Source organism: Marmota flaviventris, chromosome 6 (genome assembly GCF_047511675.1).
Source record: "Marmota flaviventris isolate mMarFla1 chromosome 6, mMarFla1.hap1, whole genome shotgun sequence".
In the NCBI taxonomy this organism is placed as follows: Eukaryota; Metazoa; Chordata; class Mammalia; order Rodentia; family Sciuridae; genus Marmota; species Marmota flaviventris.
In genome coordinates, this window is record NC_092503.1 from 92940960 (window position 1) to 92960721 (window position 19762).

Consider the following 19762-nt stretch of genomic DNA (forward strand, 5'->3'; position numbering starts at 1 on the left):
GAAGATGAAAATCAGACAAATATTGACAATTATATCAATCACACATTAAACCAATTCACACATTAAATAAATCTAATGCAAGTCACACACTGTGGTAAGAGGAAACAAGAAATTTTTACACACATACAGATATATGTTAATAATATGTATTAAAATAACTATTAAAATAAAACAAACCTATTTTGTTTTGTTTTAAAAAGGTCAATATAACAATTCAAATTAGAGAGATTAAAAGAAATAACACATTGGGCTGGGGCTGTAGCTCAGTAGCAGAGCACTTGCCTAGCATGTGTGAGGCACTGGGTTTGATTTTTAACACTGCATAAAAAGAAACAAATGAAGTAAAGGCATGTTGTCCATCTAAAACCAAAAAAGAAAGAAAGAAAGAAAGGAAGGAAGGAAGGAAGGAAGGAAAGAAAGAAAGAAAGAAACACATCAGAAAATATTGCAAAAATGCAAATTAAAACAAGCCTGGAACTGTACAATTGATAAATCAACCCAGAATTCAAGACTAAAAATGTTAAACTGGATATAAAGTCGTTGACATTTAGCTTTATGTAGGCATACTAATAGCATTGTATTAATATAAATGATGCTTGCTATTAATCTAGGTTTCTGAAAATATTTATGTATAGGAACAAATGAAAAATGAGTAGGTATGAATATCAAAAGAAGAAAGAATTACTGTGGTTTACAGATGAAATGTTTATAATTCTAGAAAATTAATAAACTTGAACAAAACACTAAAAATAAAATAATTCTATACAATGACTTATTGAATAATTGATATAAGAAATGTGTTGGTTTTCAATCAGAAACAAATTTCTCTTAGAAAATAAAATGAAGAAAAATTTTTTTATGAATTTAGCAAAGTATATCTAGGAATAAACTTTGATGAGTGCATACTAAAACATAAAATTCTAATGAAGAATATAAAAATTAAATGATTGAAATTTTATAGCAGTTTGTTGGGTAGAAAGTATTTTAAATATGGAAATCCTTCCAAAATTCTTCTGTAAATTCTGTATGACATCATACATGAAAAAATAAACAATTTTGCTTTATAATGAATACATAGAAGACAGAGTTTGAAAGGAACAACAACAAGCAAAAAAAAAAAAAAAAAAACTGAAAAAAAAAAGAGTAATTCTAGCATTTATTAAAACAAATAATCAACATATATTTTGGAGAGTTATGTATAAATACTTGTACTATAGAAAAATATATGACTCATAGATCTATGTGATATGTATATGTATCCATACATGTATCCTCATTTACATAAGGAAATAAATTATAAAATTACCATTTTATATCTATGGAGAAACTATGAATATTTTTATACCCTAAACATGAGAAGCTATTTTTAAAAGGACATGAGATTTATAAACATTTAAAGAAAAAGATGATAAATTGTTCCATATAATGTAAAATATGTTGTCAGAAATTCAAATACATGCAAGTATTTTGAAAAAAATACTTGTAATAAGTCAAACAAAAGAACAAAAGTAAAAATTTTAAGTAATTTGTAAATGCTTAACTATCTGTTAAGTAGTCTAGCTCTGTAGTTGGCATTCCCTCTACCTTTCTCAAAACCCCTAAAAGTATAGCTAAAGGAAAGAAAAAGCATAGGAAAGAAGCCATCAATAAGAAAGACAAAAGAAATTAAAGGGATATCCATAGGAAAAGAAGAACTCAACTGTCACTATTTGCCAACAGCATGATTCTATAAGTAGAGGATCCAAAAAATTTCACCAGAAAACTTCTAGAACTAACAAATGAATTCAGAAAAGTAGCAGGATATAAAATCAACACCCATAACTCAAAGGCATTTCTGTACATCAGTGAGAAATCCTCTGAATGAGAAACTAGGAAAACTACTGTATTTAAAATAGCCTGAAAAAAAAAAAAAAACATGGAAACCAACTTAACTAAAGAGGTGAAACACCTCTACAATGAAAACTACTGAAAACTAAAAAAATAAATAAAAGAAAAGAAAATAAAAAAGACCTTAGAAGATGGAAAGATCTCCCTTGTTCTTGGATGTTAGAGTCGGTAAACAAGTCAGGATGGCTCCTGGCAAATGTTAGAGTCTGTAAACAAGTCAGGATGGCGCCTGGCATTTTGCCAGAGGGAGTGGTTTGTGAAGTAACGCCAGGGAGCCATTAAGTATGGAGATTCCTTATTGGTTGACTGCTGTATCTATTTTATGTTAATTAAGATAAGATGTGTGGAATGTATATATACCACTCCTGTCCTACAATAAATGGCTCCCACTCCTGCTGTATCAATGTACACAAGTTGCTTGTCACCCTCCCAGTTATTTTGCTGCAGCCAGACTGCGGCACTTGGATAGGCAGAATTAACATTGTCAAAATGACCATACTATCAAAAGCACTATACAGATTTAATGCAATTCGAACCAAAATCCCAAAGACATTCATCATAGAAATAGACAAAGGAATCATGAATTTTTTCTGGAAAAATAAGACTCAGAATAGCCAAAGCAATCCTTAGCAAGAAGAGTGAAGCAGTTGGCATCACTAAACCAGACTTTAAACTATACTGCAGAGCAATTGTAACAAAAACGACAAGGCATTGGCACCAAAATAGACTTGTTGACCAATGGTACAGAATAGAGGAAACAGACAAACCCCCATAGAGACAGTTATCTTACATTAAACAAAGGCACCAAAAACATGCATTGGAGAAAGGATATTGTGTCCACCTACAACTGAAGAATATCCAAAAAGAAATAGAGAGAGAGAATAAAATCATGGCATTTGCAGCTAAATGGATGGAGCTGGAGAATATTATGCTAAGTGAAGTAATCCAATCCCCCCAAAACAAATGCCAAATGCTTTATCTGATATGTGGATACTGATCTATAATGGGGATAGCGGGGCAGAGAACATGGGAGGAATGGAAGAACTTTAGATGGGGCAAAGGAAGGGAGGGGAAAATATCATAATTCTAAGTAAATGTATGAAGACACAGATGGTGTGACTCTACTTTGTGAACAACTAGAGACATGAAAAATTGTGCTCTACATGTGTACTATGAATTGAAATGCATTTTGCTGTCATGTGTAACAAATTAGAACAAATAAATAAACTTAAAATAAATTGATAAAGAAAACAAAAAGTGCTGTCTCATCGGAATTTGGGATACTGGAGAACAGGCAAATAAGTGTGACTAAGAAATACGAGACAATAAAGTAAATTAGTGGCTGAGGGGAAACTGGTAAGAAAGCTGAACACTTGAAAGACAGAGGAATTGGACTCACTAGACATTTTTAATTATGGGGATAGAATAACTCTAAAAAAAATTAAAAAAAAAGATTTAGTTGCAAACAGATTTCTGGAATCCCTCCTTCATCCCATGCCAACAGCCAGCTACACAAAAATACACTAGACCACCCCACAAAAATATACACATTCTAGGGATATATATATATATATATAATGAGTAAAAAGCTACCCAGAAAACAAGGAGAATAAAGACATTTTCTCTATGCTAAAAAATATATATTTGTGGGGCCAGGGCAATCCTACACTGTTACTGACTAACCCTAGGGAAGAACTATAGATTCTGGTGACGGAGAGATGTTAAAAAAAAAAAAAAATTGTCTCTCCCAATGTTGCAATTAAATTGTCCAATGGAAAATATTACTTGCAATTTATTAAAATTTTTCACTTTGAGAATGAAGAGATAACCCAGAAGATATTGCAGTCATCCTGCTGATCTACCCACCCAGGAAATCTTCATGGGGAAATGCTAGGACCCACATGGCTGTTTACTCAGGTGGCTAAACTGTGCAGTGAGTGAATTGAGAAAAGACAAACAAACAATCAAATAGAAAAAAAGCCGGAACCTGGAGGTTCAGCCAACAAATGATGGGGGAACTTGCTGACCAAGTTTGACATGTTTATTTTATAGGTTTAAACATCAGAAGGATTTATGGTGAGAAAGTTTCTTCAAAACAAACACAACCAAGGTCATGAGTATTAACAAATTATGATTATGAGCTTGTGCTCATAACTTTCTATCCCCAGCAGCTGGCCTCTGAACCTCAAGGACAAGAACTGAATAGCACTATGGCTGGCACAGAACCTCCTACTAAACTGTGCGTCTCTATAGCAATCTCGATGGGCACCTTTGCACCAAGAGTTCTCTAGAGAAGCATCACCTCTATCACTGGACAGAGCAGGACCCATAATTCAGTCACCACTTCCAACAGGGAAACAGAACTACAACAACAACAACAAAATGAGACCAAGAGACAGTTCAATACATTTTACATGTTAATGAACATCAGGGGATAATTACTGAGGCACTTGAAATCATGAGTTAAAACTATAAAACATGAGGTGACTATTAACTGCAGGGAAAACAAAAAGTTGTTTAGAAAAAAATATTTATACTACCTGTTTAATCTGTGAATAATGCTAATACAGTTGCAGTCATATAAAATGTATATTGGTTTAAAAACAACCTAATCTTATTGGGAGAATGAAACGTATTGGGAAATTTGGAGAATGTGAGAATGATATATATATATATATATATATATATATATATATTTTTTTTTTTTTTGGTATAAGAAGATTGAACTCAGGGACATTCAACCACTGAGCCACATCCCAGTCCTATTTTGTATTTCATTTAAAGACAGGTCTCACTGAGTTGTTGAGTGCCTCACTTATGTTGAGGCTGGCTTTGAACTATCCATTCTCCTGTATCAGCATCCTGAGCCGCTGGCATTACAGGCATGTGCCACAATGTGTGTGAGGTGATGGGAGATTGGTGTGTATAAAGCAGAATAAAGCACCAATATCAAATTTCTTTTTAAACTACTTACAAAATCAATATTAAAATAAAAAAAAAATTTGCAGAAAAGTGCTGAAACTAGTCAGTTATTAAGCAAATAGCTAAAAAAACAATAACTTTATAAAAAGTGGATTGTGGCAAGCCATAATTTAAACATATAAAGCCACATTTTAAAAAGAGTCAAATTTGTAGAAAAGCAAAACGTTTTGTGATATCCAGAGCTTTTCAAGGTTTGATATACTCTGCATTGTTAAAATAAGAAATGAAAATGTAACTTGCTACAATCCTTTTAGTTCTTATGAAGTATTAAAATTAAAACCTCAGACAAACTTTTGCAGAACTTTCTTAAGAATAATTCTACAAGAGATTTTCCCTTTTAATATTATATATATATCATACTATATTATATATCACAATATATTTTATATTATATAATAATCTATTATATAGTGATATTATTATATCTTTGGTATATTTGTTCAAAGCCTTCCACAGCTATGTAATTGTTGTTGGAATAAATAAAACTTCAGAATAACCAGAGGATCTTCAGAGGGTATATACTCATATAAAAGAATATGTATAACCTTTGAAAATAAAATATGATAATTTGGAGTAATACCCAAGACATAACATTAAATGAAAAGAGCAAGTTTCAGAGCATTAAATTTTACCCAGGTATGACATTTTTTTTTTAAAAAAAAGTGTTCATAAGCAGGAAGTATATAAATAATTATATTTGAATAGGTAAGTATGTATATAGGTAGGTCAGTAGATTGGTAGATATGGAAATATTAATGCTAATGAGAAAGTAATACACAAAGTTATATAAATATTCATTGAAGATTTCCCAAATTTGACTACTTTGTTAAAAACAAAATTTTAAAAATTAAAAAATTGGAAATAATTAGGTTTTTGGTTATAAATCATCAAATTAAAAACTAAGTACATGAGAAGAAAGCATTCTCTTGAATATCTTAAATTTAAATAAAATGAAAATTAATAAACATTGCAATATTGAAATACAAGAATTAAGCCAATTACCATCTGTTTGATCCTAAATTTTCATCTGTATTTTGGGCCTATTTTCCTGGTACAGTACTTGCATATATACCCAAATGACCTTTAAGTTATGTGTGTATGTGATTTCCCAAATTTGTTATGAGCAACCATAAATTTCTTGTTTCTAAGCAATATTTCTTCTGCTAAATTTCCTTCTTACTAAAGATTGTCACTGTCCCTAACTGCATGGTCTTAAATGAAGAACTTACAAATGTGCCTCTCTTCCACAAAATTAATCCATTAGTAAAAACTGTAGATCCTATTTTTAAAATGAATCCTGAGATGATTTTTCATCATGTACACAAAGTTCCATGCTTCTTACCATAATCATTTCTTTCTGAACTATTGCACTATTTCTTGCATTGTAACATTTTATTGATTTTACTATTACTCACCCAGCCTCCAATCCACTGTAACAAAATCACATTTTTAAAGCAGAAATGGGATCAACTAATTTGTGTTTGTGTACCCAAATTTCTTGTAAGTACATTTTTGAGACTCATCCAAAATGTTCAGAAATGATTTGAATATTCTTCAGGTAGTGTAGGTTTTAGATGTTTAAGTATTAGCAACTGATAGATAACAAAGAACATCTACTTTAATTATTCTGTGTTTTCAGTTGTAGTATCTAATTAGTCTAGTACCTCCATATGACAATTTTCAAAAATATTCTCCTTAAATTTACTGATTAAATTTAGCTTTCCATGTAAAATGTAGAATCAATTTGTTAAATTCTCACCTGTTATTTTTGTCTCACTGATATGTTAATGGAGATAAATGTAGGAGGAATTTAGTCAATTATCTGCTTTCTGCTTCTATCATAGAATGCCACAGACTGGACAAATTATTAACAATATAAGTTTATTTGGCTGATAGTTCTGGAGGCTGGGAAGTATAAGATTGAAACTCACATCTGGTGAGGGTCTTATTGCATGATAACATGGTCAAAGGGCAAATGAGACAGGGTAAAAGGAGGCTAACAACAGACCTACATTGGAAGGGATGTTAAAGGAAATAAATCTCCCTCCCTCCCTCCCTCCCTCCCTCCCTCCCTCCCTCCCTCCTTTCTTTCTTTCTTTCTTTCTTTCTTTCTTTCTTTCTTTCTTTCTTTCTTTCTTTCTTTCTTTCTTTCTTTCAATTGAACTCAGAGGCACTTAACCACTGAGCCACATCCCCAGCCCTGTTTTGTATTTTATTTAGAGACGGGGTCTCACTGAGTTGCTTAGCATCTCCTTTTTGGTGGCTTTGAACTCACTATTCTCCTGCTTCAGCCTCCTGAGCCACTGATATTACAGGTGTGAGCCAGGGGCAACTGGCTCAACTGGCTCAACTTTGCTCACTTTTGGCAACTCCCTCATAAGGACATTTGAGAAAGGAAGCAAAAAGGATGCTTGTCCAGGAATATATACATTCACTCCTCTTCTGTGAAATGAAAGTACAATTGAAAATTCTGCAAATGAGAAAAATAGATCACTCAGAAACTTATTTACCAAATAAATTGTAAATAAATTAGAATCAAGTTTCTCTTTTCAAGGCCAGGGCTTTGAATACATCAAAGCAACTACTACTGTACTACAATCATTAGCAGTTTCAGTGATCTTTGGAAACTTGCATTAAATGGCTAAGTTTTTTTCAAACTACAAGAAGAAAGACTTGAAATAATTGACCTTTAACATTTTGGTTAGCTCCAAACACCATCATATAGATTTATTCTAAGTGTAATGACTTAGGTTCATTAGGTTAATTTCCATTACTAATAACAAGCAAAGTGATTTGACATTGTTCATCTCCACTCATTGACATGTCTATATGATTATCTTAAGTGCTCTCTGAATACTTGATAAAGGATGCTTAAAATTCACAATGTTACTTTGGACTTAAGATTATCACAATGGTTTAGGGTTTTTCTTTTTATCTTACTACTTTCTTTTTCAATTTATATATGCATATTTTTTTTAAAAAAAGATGCACATTAGCATATTCTAAAATGTGTAATTATATTAGAATCTATATAATTATCTATATAATTTCATCTTATAATCTATATCATTTAAGGTATTACCAAGACCGAGGATGCAAAAAATGTGTTCAATGTATAATGGTTGAATACATAAATGGAGTACTGAAAAGTTGTGTGTGTGTGTGTGTGTGTGTGTGTGTGTGTGAGAGAGAGAGAGAGAGAGAGAGAGAGAGAGAGAGAAAGATCCAATGATTTACCTTGCCTATCTCAAGAAAAAGATTAGTACTTTGTTCATAGTGTTGTAGGGGCAAATGAGGCAAGGCACTGAAGATAGTAGGAAACAGTTTTATTTGGCTGCAGCCAGGTTCAGAGGGCACAGCTTTTGCTGTAATCAATTAATCCCCTGAACCCCGAGTTCAGGTAGTTTCAGAGTTTTATACCCAGAATGTAAGGGGAGGGGCTCAGAAGTTCACAGTCTGCAAAAGTTAACATAAAAGTAGATTTTTCTTTCACTATTCTGGGTATGTTAACCCTTCAAGGACAACACCTGAGAAGGGGAGAGCTTCTTCTCCCTTTTCTATTCTCCCCCTGCCAGCTGTTACCACAGAGCCCAGTTGGTAACTTCTCTTATCTTAAAAGTGTAGCCATCTCTGTGAAGCCCAGCTCAAGGTCAGAGGCCTTGTTTGCACATTTCTTCAAAGTACTATACTAGATATGTTTGTGAAAAACTAGTAAGGGGGTGTCCAGCACCTGGAGTGCTGGTATCTTCTCAGCTAGTGGCCAAGTAAACAGGGTGACATGAACATAGGAAATTTATCTACATTGAACTCTTTTGCTGACAGTCCTAAAATCAGTCTGGGTGAAGGTTTCTGGAGAGGCCCAGTTAAGACTTTTCAGTGGATGCCGCAGTCCGGCTGGCTGGGCAAAATAACCGGGGGGGGGGGGTGACGAACAACTTGTGTACGTTGATACAGCAGGAGTAGGAGCCATTTATTGTAGGACCGGAGCTATATTTAGACATTCCACACAGCTTATCTTAATTAGCATAAACTAGATACATCAGTCAACCAATAAGGAATCTCCACACTTAATGGCTCGCTGGCATTACTTCACAAACCTCTCCCTCTGGCATTTTGCCAGGCGCCATCCAGACTTGTTTATAGACTCTAACATTTTCCAGGCGCCATCCTGACTTGTTTACAGACTCTAACAAGTGGAGAAAGCAGGGGCGGGGATGCCACTTCAATAATTTTACCATAATATTCAATTAGAGAAAATTACATTAAAAACACTAACAAAATATTTTGGAGAAATTAAAATCACTGCAAAATTAATTTGTATGCATGCTATTATAGTAAAGCCAATTTAAACATACCTTAAAAACTGTATTTAATAAAATATAATAATGAATCCATGAATTGTCTTCAAGGGTAGAGATATTTTAAAATCCAAAATAATACCGCCTTTAGAAATAATCATATGGAGAATCACACTAAGTGAAATAAGCCAGATTAAAAAAATCCAGGGTTGAATTTGTGTCTCATTTATAGATGGAAGAGCAAAATATGAAGAAAAAAAGTGGGAGATAATTGGATATCACAAGAATATAGGGAAAAAAGAGATTTAGGGAAGAAATATGGAGTAGGAAAAGATAATCAAGAGTGTAGGAAGAGGGACAGGAAAGGGGAAGGACTAGAGAATTAATTTATCAAAATCGTACTCTGTGCATGTATAAATATACCACAGAGAATTTAACCTTTTATATATGTAAAAAGCACATAAACTAAATGAAAGAGTGAGAGGAAAACAATAGAGCATAGGAAGGAGAAAAGGGTGAGGGAGGAAGAAAAAAGGGATGGAACAGGGACTTAAATGTAGTCAAATCTAACATACATATGACTTTGTCAAAATGGACCCAACTACTATGTGTAAGTATAATGGTCTAATAAAAAATATAAAGAATACCTGACATTGACCTTTTGCTATATTTTAGATGAATAATTACATTGAGTGACAGATTGAGTTTGAATGATCTATTTTAGACACACACATATATACTGTCACTTAGCATCAATAGAGTTCATATTATACTAGCTCAAATACAAATAAAGTGGCAGAACGTGCATTTAAGTCTAGACCTATTTAGCACCAAAGTTCTTTCCACTTTTAATTTTTCACAGTAAACAAAATTATACTTTGCCAAGAATGGACACTTTCTATCAGAATATTATGAAAGCTCATCCCAAATCCACTTTTATTAAATAATTATTTCTATCAATTTAAAATAAATATGCAACTTATTAAACATATTAAAATGGAGTTCATGACTAACTGAGATTTCAACTTTTTATGTTTCAGATGTAGCTGTTCTTTGGGTTACCTTGGCAGATTCTCTATTATCAATGTTGAAAATTGCACAGGAAATCATAGTACATCTTTGCATGCCCTCTGCATGGCCTATCTGCACAACTGTAACTGTAGCTATCTACAAAGATATGAAAGAAACATCTGTGAAAGACAAACTGAGAATTGTAAATCTGCACACTGCAAAAATGGAGCAACAAATATTCGCTTGACTTGGTATTTCTTCTGCAAGTATATTCCTGGATATATAGGCAAGTATTTCCTGAGAAAAAAGTCTTTAGTGGATAATTTTGTTAATATGTTTATTCGAAGTATCTTAACTGCATCTAATGATTGATAATATTGTAGTCTGATTTCTCATTTGGCAATGTAAAAATGCTTTCACTCGAATAAGAGAGTTGTTCTTTGGGCAATTTCATTACTGACTACATATCCTTACTCATGCAAATTTGGCTAAGAAGGGCAGCTTAAAACATTGAGATTATAATGGCATATGCCAAAAGTCCAAAGAGCAAAACTGGCAGCCACAATCTTCTAATAACTTTGCCTGAACATGTTCAGAACTGCATTTCATCTTCCATTTTGCCGGCATCAGCACAGTGAGTGCCAATTTTTTTTTCTTACTTTAAGAATAAAAATGTTATTTCAGAATTGGCAAGGTCATTTTTATGACCTGAAATTAATTAGATAAAAATAAAATAAAATCACACACATATTACATCATTTGTACAACAAAGGACAAGATTCACAGTGGCTATGTGGTACTAAGGTAGCTTTTAGTATAATAAAATCAGACTCTCATTTATATAACTAGAGATTTTATTCTTAAAATGAAATGATTCTTTTCCAGCAATTGTTACATTGAAATGATAGTTTAAAATAACTTAAAAACTTTTTATTATTTTGTTTATAAAAATCATACAGAGGCTAAGCAGGAAGAAAATAATGTCACTTTTAAGCCATATCTATCTTTCAGTAAATTAATAATATAATAATAAAATATTATTTCACTTTATTAAACAAACCAAATTCTAAAAGTTATTTGGATTCCATCAAAAACTGGAAAATGTATTTTCCTATTTGATATTTAAAGTAATATGCTGCAGGTTTTGGAGTCATTGGAGACAATCTTAAAATATTACATTCCAAAAATGAAAATAGTGATACCACGGGAATAAATGTATGGCTATTCAGATTAACTTCTCTGAAGCTGGAAACACATTTGAGTGCACAAATTCAGGTAATTTTTCTAAAAATTGATCCCATTGCTCCATACACCAAAAAAACTGTAAGTAAAAATAAAATGGCATAAATGTACTAACATTATTAAAGATAGTTGCCTACATTTGAAAACATAATATATTTGTGTATTTGTGTGTGTATGTGTGTGTGTATATATATATATATATATATATATATATATATATATATATATGTTTTTAAAACCTTAACTATCTTTCCTAAATTATAAACATCTAAAGTTAATCTACAAATGCATATGAAATATAAGAAAGAACTAGTAGAACTATTCCTTATTATTACTAAGAGATATCATCTGATATTCTATGTATGATCTCTTAGCATGTACATATATGTTTGTATTTGTACACACATAATCAATGAATGATTTATCATTTACTCTCTTAAGAGTACATTGTATGATCATTAATATTTATTTGTCATATTCTATTCTTATAGTTCTACTATACATACATACATATGCACACACGCAATACCATACTGTATAGTGTATGATTGGCATGACCCACATTTCTGACTTGTTATTAAATATATGATATTTTTCTTTATTATTTAAATAAAATCCAGTATAAGCCTCATGAGGTCATATTAACAGCAAGATCTATCTTTTCTCACTGAGTTGTAAAAAATCCTGTGGTTTCCCTTAAATTCAAAATATTTAGTCTGACTTCTAAAGTGTTCACACAGAGATGTGAAGGAGCTGATGTCTCTAAATTTTCCCAGGGAGAGGGGAAAAGCAGAATATTTTGGGGGCAGTTTGGTGCCCCTCATCCTCTCTTCCTAGTCTCTCCCTTCTGATGCCTCCTAATCCATCAATTTTCTCTCTCTTCATACAATTATTTTCCTCCACCTGTTGTCTTCCACCTGGCTTCATCTCCATTGTATTCTCCCCGCCTTTACTCTTTTCCTTGATTGTTTCCTGCTCTGCCTTTCACTTCCTCCAATCTGTCTCTCTCCCTCTGTATAGGAACTCATTTATTTCCTACATGAATTTGTTAACATTTTAAAAAGAGTTTTAAAGAAAGAATTAGTACAACTTGTTAGTTGTCATATCTACAAATCTTAAATACATGGATAATATAGTTTTATCAATGTTAAAAATATCATGATAAGTTGTAAAAAAATGTATATTTCTAAGGGTTAGTGGGTCCTGATTTTTAATTCAAAAGATGTAGAAACTACTTGTAAAAATTCAGTCAAGAATCTGTCTTGATAGATGTTCAATAATTTTGCCTGTGGGATCAGAGAATGTAATATTTGAGCTGAACTTTGAAGGGCAAATGGAATGAAACTGTATCTTAAAATTCCCTGCAAAATGCAAAGTATTCATAAACAAGAAACTAGTGCTAAGTTTTAGTAAAACCTAAGGAATTTTTGCATCTTTTCAAACTATTGAGATGTCTCATTTTATTTTAAAACTTCAGAAAAATGAGCACTCTTCATATCCTATTGATCCTGTAAGCCCCATCCTTCTACCACATTCTTCAGCACTGATGTTCAGCTTCACCTCTAGCCCCAAGGAATAGAGCCATCCTTCTCTGGACTATGACCTCTGAAATCATGAGCCCTGAATAAACCTCCTTTAGAGTTGTTCTGGTTGGGTGCTTTAATCACACCATCGGAAAAAGCTAACTAAAACAGTTGGTTTTACGTAGCTGTTTGTTGGAATGTGACCAGTTATTGGATGAAGGAACATAATTAGTGTTAATGAACATCCTTGTCTTACTCATGGATTCAGTGGAATTTAGATCATATTATGATTACACATGATATTTGCTTGGCATTAAGAAGGTAATAAATGATATCTTAACCTTTACAATTTAAAATATTTCAAATAAGAATAGAAAATAATTATATTGACCCATGAAATACAAATAAAATTTACTTTTATAATTTTTCAAGCCTTTTCATATATCTACACAAGTGATATTCGTCTTTCATGTGTGTTTTTTAGAAGCCTTGTTTTTAGTTTTACCAACTCATACAGGCTTTATACAAAGATATGAAAAGTGCTCATTTTTCTGAAGTTTTAAAATAAAATGAATAAATTGTAGATATGACAACTAACAAGTTGTACTAATTCTTTCTTTAAAAACATGAGAAATTTTGGACTCCAGATATTTAACTTATTTGGTCTCATGCTGCTTACTATATTATTAAAATGTAGTTGTGGGATTTGATAGTGTTGTGTTGGTGTATTTGTATGATTTTTGAGATTTGGGTTTGATCATCTTATTAACTTCAGTGGAAAATTCCAAGAATATAAAAGTATAGAAAAACTTGAGCAGTTACAAGAACCTATGTTCTACTAATGTTATCATCTTATGTAAATACACTGGATTTCCCTGAGGAAGCTCAAATCCTTTCAGTATTTCCTAATAGTAATGTGAGATATTTATACAAAGGAGAAATGGGATGCTAACCCATATATTGGTAAAACTGAAAAATAATGTGAGGCATTTTCTAGCCTTGTCTAACTGAAACAGGACCCAAGACCAGGTCACCTGTAGCTGTTTGGGTGCAGAGTGGATGATATGCAAATTTTTGCAATTATTTGCTTTGAAATATTTTACAGTATAAAAATGCTCTTAGAATAAATATATCAATATTGATATTCCATGTGTAAGATGAATATATTTGGTCATTTCCCTTAGGAAGTTAATTAGGACTACTTCTGATGAAAAACTGTGTATTCTCCATATTACAAGATGGTTATTTTATAACACTGTAGTATAAATGCTTGACCTTTAGAAATCTAGTTCTTGTGGAGAAAATCCCATATGTGAGTACAATTAGAATCACTGTTGAATATTTTTTATTGCCAGATCACAATTAAATTCCTGCACATAACCTTTTACTTCCTGAAATAAAACATATAGTAAAATATTTGATAATTATGCAGGCAATCCTTTGTATAAATTTTGCATCTTAATGAGGTTAAGAAACTACCATTTACAATTAAATCAGAATCTGAAAGACCAATGTGTTGTGCTATAGCTAAATATTTGCCATCCAATCATAATAACACACCCTACATTCAATGAAGTCACAATTTCTGTTTAATTTTGTTTTCTTAGATGAAGTTTAATTATTTAAACTCACAAAAGGCACATAACAATTTCCTAGTGTGAAAAAAAACAGTTCTTTCCCCATAGCCTTTTCTTTAATATTGCCTTTCACACATGTTTCTGTCAACCCTCTTTCCTATTTGGTTTGTTTAGGCTTCAATAGACCCAAGTCCAGGCATAAGAGTGAGAGTTAAGTATGATTCCTATCATCACTCCTTGATTTCAGCAGTCCCTCAAATACAAACTTAATAGAGCAGTATACTGTTAATAGAAATAAATCTATTAATTGGTAAATAAAATGAAATTTATATAGTAGTAATGACCTTAAATGTTTAATGTTTGATATGTTCAATATTTACCTCCTCAGAATATAGTCAGTTTACATGAGCTTCAACACATGAAAACTTATATATAAGGGAATCTTATAATTAGTATCTGGAATGAATTTTTCAAGTTACAACATAAATTATGAAAAATATTTGGTATTTCACTTGTCTAAGATTTTTTGCTAAATATTTTGTACCTTTATATCTTTTAGAAAATATAGGAATCAGTGAATGATAGGTCAAAGGTATTATAGGACTAGTAACATCAAAGAGACAGACATACTTCCAGACAGACAGATAAATAAAAATGTATATGTAGGATGTATGTGCCTATATATGTGATCACTAATGGCATACATTGTTAAATAGCTATTAAGACACTTACTATTATGTATAGTTCGTTCATTAATTTAAATAAATTATTGGTCTCTCACTATAAAGTATTATTTTATTTAATTTCATTCTTTATTTATTATTTTTAGTTATACATGACAGTATAATGTACTTTGACATGTTATACATGCATGTAAGACAACTTCCTATTCTTCTGGTATATGACGTGGAATTACATTGGTCATATATGAACATAGGAACACAGGAATGTACTGGCTGATTCATTCTACTCTCTTTCCTATTCCCATTCTCCCTTCCTTCCATTCATTCTCCTTTGTCTAATCCAAAGAATTTCTATTCTTACCACCCCCACCCCTTATTATGAGTTAACATTCACATTTCAAAAAGAACATTCATCCTTTTTTTTTTTTTGAGGATTGGCTTATTTCTCTTAGCATGATATTCTCCAACTCCATCCATTTACTGAAAAATACCATAATTTCTTTTCTCTTTATAGTTGAGTAATATTCTACTGTGTATATGTACCGTATTTTCTTTATGTATTCATCTGTTGAAGGGTACCTATTCTGATTCCATAGGTAAGCTATTGTGAATTGAACTGTATAAACATTGATGTGACATCATCACTATAGTATGCTGATTTTAAGTCCTTTGGGTATATGCCAAGGAATGGAATAACTGGGTCAAATGGTTGTTCTATTCCACATTTTTTGAAAAATCTCCATACTGCTTTCCCAGAGTGGTTGCATCAATCTGAAGTCCCACCAGCAATTTATGAGTGTACCTTTCCCCCCACATCTTCAGCAACATTTATTGTTACTTGTATTCTTGATAATTGTCATTCTGACTAGAGTGAGATAAACTCCCAGTGTAGTTTAATTTTTCATTTCTCTAACCACTAGAAATGTTGAACATTTTTTCATATATTTGCTGACAGATTTTAATTCTTCTGTGAAGTGTCTGTTCTGTTCCTTTGCCCATTTATTTATTGAGTTATGTTTTCTGGTGTTATGTTTTCTATGTTCTTTATATATCCTGGAGACAAATAATGCTAGGAAAACTGGAATTCCATATGAAGCAAAACAAAATTAAACCTCTGTCTCTCACCCTACACAAAATTCAACTCAAAGTGGATCAAGGACCAAGTTAGTCAACCAGAGACTCCCACACCTAATAGACAAAAAGTAGGCCCTAATCTACATCATGTTGGCTTAGGAACAGACTTTCTAAACAAGAATCCTAAAATGCAATAACTGAAATCAAGAATCAACAAATGGGGTGGTATATAACTAAAAAGCTTCTAAACTATCAAGAATGTGAAGAGAGAGCCACAGAATGGGATAAAATCTTTGCCACCTGCACTATAAAATATCTTTTAAGCATAAAAGATAAATAAAAGATATTTACAAAAAATGGGAAACATCAAAGCAAACTTCTTAAAAGGATATTTGATCTCACTGTTCTGAGGAATCTAAAAAAAATGATCCCATAGAAGTTTAGAGTACAATAGTACTTACCAGAGGTAGGGAGCATAGGAGAGGAAGAATGAGAAAACATTGATCAATATGTACTGAATTACAGTTACATAGAATTGAGAAGTTCAGGTGTGCCATTGCACAGTTGGTTACTGTAGGTAACAGTAACATACTATACATTTCAAAAAGCTAGAAGAAAGAATTTTCACCATAAATATATAAGGGAATAGATAAATATGTATAAATTTATTTAAACATTACAATATGTATACATTTATCAAAACCTCACTTAATAACCCATTAATATATATATATATATATATATATATATATATATATATATATATATATATTTGTGTGTTTTATGCTTCAGTTAAAATACTAACAATCCTTATATACACCTTAAATATATACAATACAAATAAATTTTAAATTACATGCTAGCCAGGTATGGTGGTGCATGCCTGTAATCCCAGTGGCTTGGGACACTGAGACAGGAGGACTGCAAGTTCAAAGCCAGCCTCAGCAAAAGCAGGGTGTTAAGCAACTCAGTGAGACCCTGTCTCTAAATAAAATACAAAATAGGACTGGGGATGTGACTCAGTGGTCAAGTGCCCTGAGTTCATTCCGTGGTATGACTTCCCTCCCCCAAATTAGATGCTGTATGGAGATTATCATAAAGATGGTAAAAGACGATACTTGGGAATTTGGAGATGTAGTTAGGAAACAATCACAATGAGAGTTCATTATGTGGGTTAATGGAAATATTGGCTCTACAACATGATAATATCAATGTCTTGGGTAGTTTAAAATATATAGAGAATAACATAAAAATACTAACATATGTTTGAAGAAGGTTAAATATATTTAATATTTAAAACCCTTGCATTGTGTGGCATGTACTTCAAGTAACAATTTATGTTAAAATATTGTAAGCTAATAATGAATGCTGCAGTCCCTAGCCAAAATACAAAGTTGTAACAGGGTGTGTAAATATAATTAAAAGGAAGTGGGAGAGTGCAATGAGAAAATAATCCAAAAAACATTTTAACAAATGGAAATATAATATAGAAATGATGAAAGAAATGGAAATTTTTTGGACATATTTAAATCCAAATATAAAATTAATTACATAAATATAGGTGAACTAAAACTCTGGATAAAACATAAAAGCAAAAATAACATGAGACAAAAAATACCCAGAAATTATTATTTCATGGGAAGTATGTTTATTTTTTATGAATATATCTGATAATATTTAAAATTAAATTTAATGCAAAAGAGCTTTGAGTTAATGCTAAATAACAGCAGAAATTTAAGTCAAAATTTTAGAAAAACTATTAGGAAATCATTTAAAAAATAATTAGTACTTCTAATTTATATTGTATGTGAATATGTACATATTTCTGTGCGCTTGTTATTATATTAATTTCTATGAATAAACATAAACATATAGTTCTACCATTTTGGTATACATGGAAACTAGCTGGGTGAGAGATGTCTATATTTGGCAAAAATTGAAGTACTATTCAAGATTAAATTGTTAATTTGAACGTGTGTTTCAGATAATGTACAATAAGTTTAATTATTAAACCACTGAGTAATAACTGAAAATAATGAGAATTGTGACCGAAATAAACAAGTACAAGAATGACATTTTTAAGTGGGAATTAATTTACTTGCTGCAAAGCTTAACTTACTTTCTGAGTTTATCATCTAAAAAACACACAGTGTGGAGATCATTGGGGAAATTACTTGAGGCAGGTCAAAATTTCCCTATTGCCATCTGAAAGTCTTCTTATTCTGGAAAAATTTAATTGTTAGCCCAGGCAACCTTGACAAGTAGGTGGAAGCCAAAGTAACTAATTTGATCAACATCCAGAATAGAGTAAGATATGTAAGTTCCAGCAATACCAGGGGAATATTTCCTCTTGATTTTTACATACCAGTATAGTTGAATTAATGTAGTTGTCAAATCTCTTTCTCTTTCAGTCAGCTCCTGAGTATCCTCTACATTTATAACTCTATGTGATATGCCAATAATATTCTGATTTTGTATATTTAGGGAATTTTCTATCATTTTATAACTTTAGTAATTGTGGGCACTGCACAATTTCTTAAATTTTTATAGTTTTCTATTTTTTCAGAAATTCTGCTTTTACATTATATTAACAAGATTTCAAAACCTCCTAAAGAAAAAATACTTTGCCAAAATGACTTTTTTTATGAATAGAAGATAGCATGGCTTTTATTGCTATCAGGGCACTTCTTAAGAGACTTATAATCTGTACAAGCTTCAAAAATGCTGACTAAATATAAAATGCAGTAAAAAACAGTAGCCAAAAATGCAAGACAGGAAAATATGTGTCTCTTGTATTTCTCATAAAATAATGTCACTTTTGTGTCTTCTGTTGGTATGACTACAACATAAAATTAATCTTGGTCTGGTCTCATTAATTAGAAACTACTCATTTTTTAATTTAAATATTATATAAAATTGAGTAAAATGGGCTGTTACTACCATAACAGCAAAATGCAATTACAGAGTATAATATCAGAATCATGCCACAAAATGTAACAGAATATTACATAGACATTAAATGCTATCCTCAGGACAAATTATTATTTTAATATTTTACATTTATTTTGTAATTTTGGAAAAGATATCAAAAATCCACAATAACTTTAAAATCTATAATTAGATTTCTTTTTTTATAAATTAATATTGGAGTTTCCAGAATTTGAAACTATTTTCTTTCAACTTAGCATATTAGTGTTCGTGAGAACTTTAGGGGGGGTGGGGGGCACAGTGAACAGGCTGACAATAGCAATATATGTCACATCAGAAGATGTAGCAGAAGTTATTCAAATTCACTTATCACTAAAAAAGAAACAGTGAATACCTACAATAGATAAATATATTTTGTAGGAAAGTTTATTTTTCATTTTTATTTGTTCTTTTTAGTTATGTATGACAGTAGAGTCTATTTTGACATATTTATACAAACATGGAGTATGTCTTATGCTAATTAGGATCCCATTCCTGTGGATGTACATATGTTGAGA

At 31.5% G+C, this 19762-nt stretch overlaps 1 protein-coding gene across 1 annotated transcript in view; it reads left to right on the forward strand.

Annotated features, from left to right (window-relative positions):
- Eys (eyes shut homolog) overlaps window positions 1–19762 on the forward strand; it is a 1581889-nt gene that overhangs the window by 168938 nt on the left and 1393189 nt on the right. Inside the window, 1 exon segment of the mRNA XM_071613805.1 lies at window positions 10208–10464. Within this exon segment, the coding sequence (XP_071469906.1) occupies window positions 10208–10464 (257 nt within the window).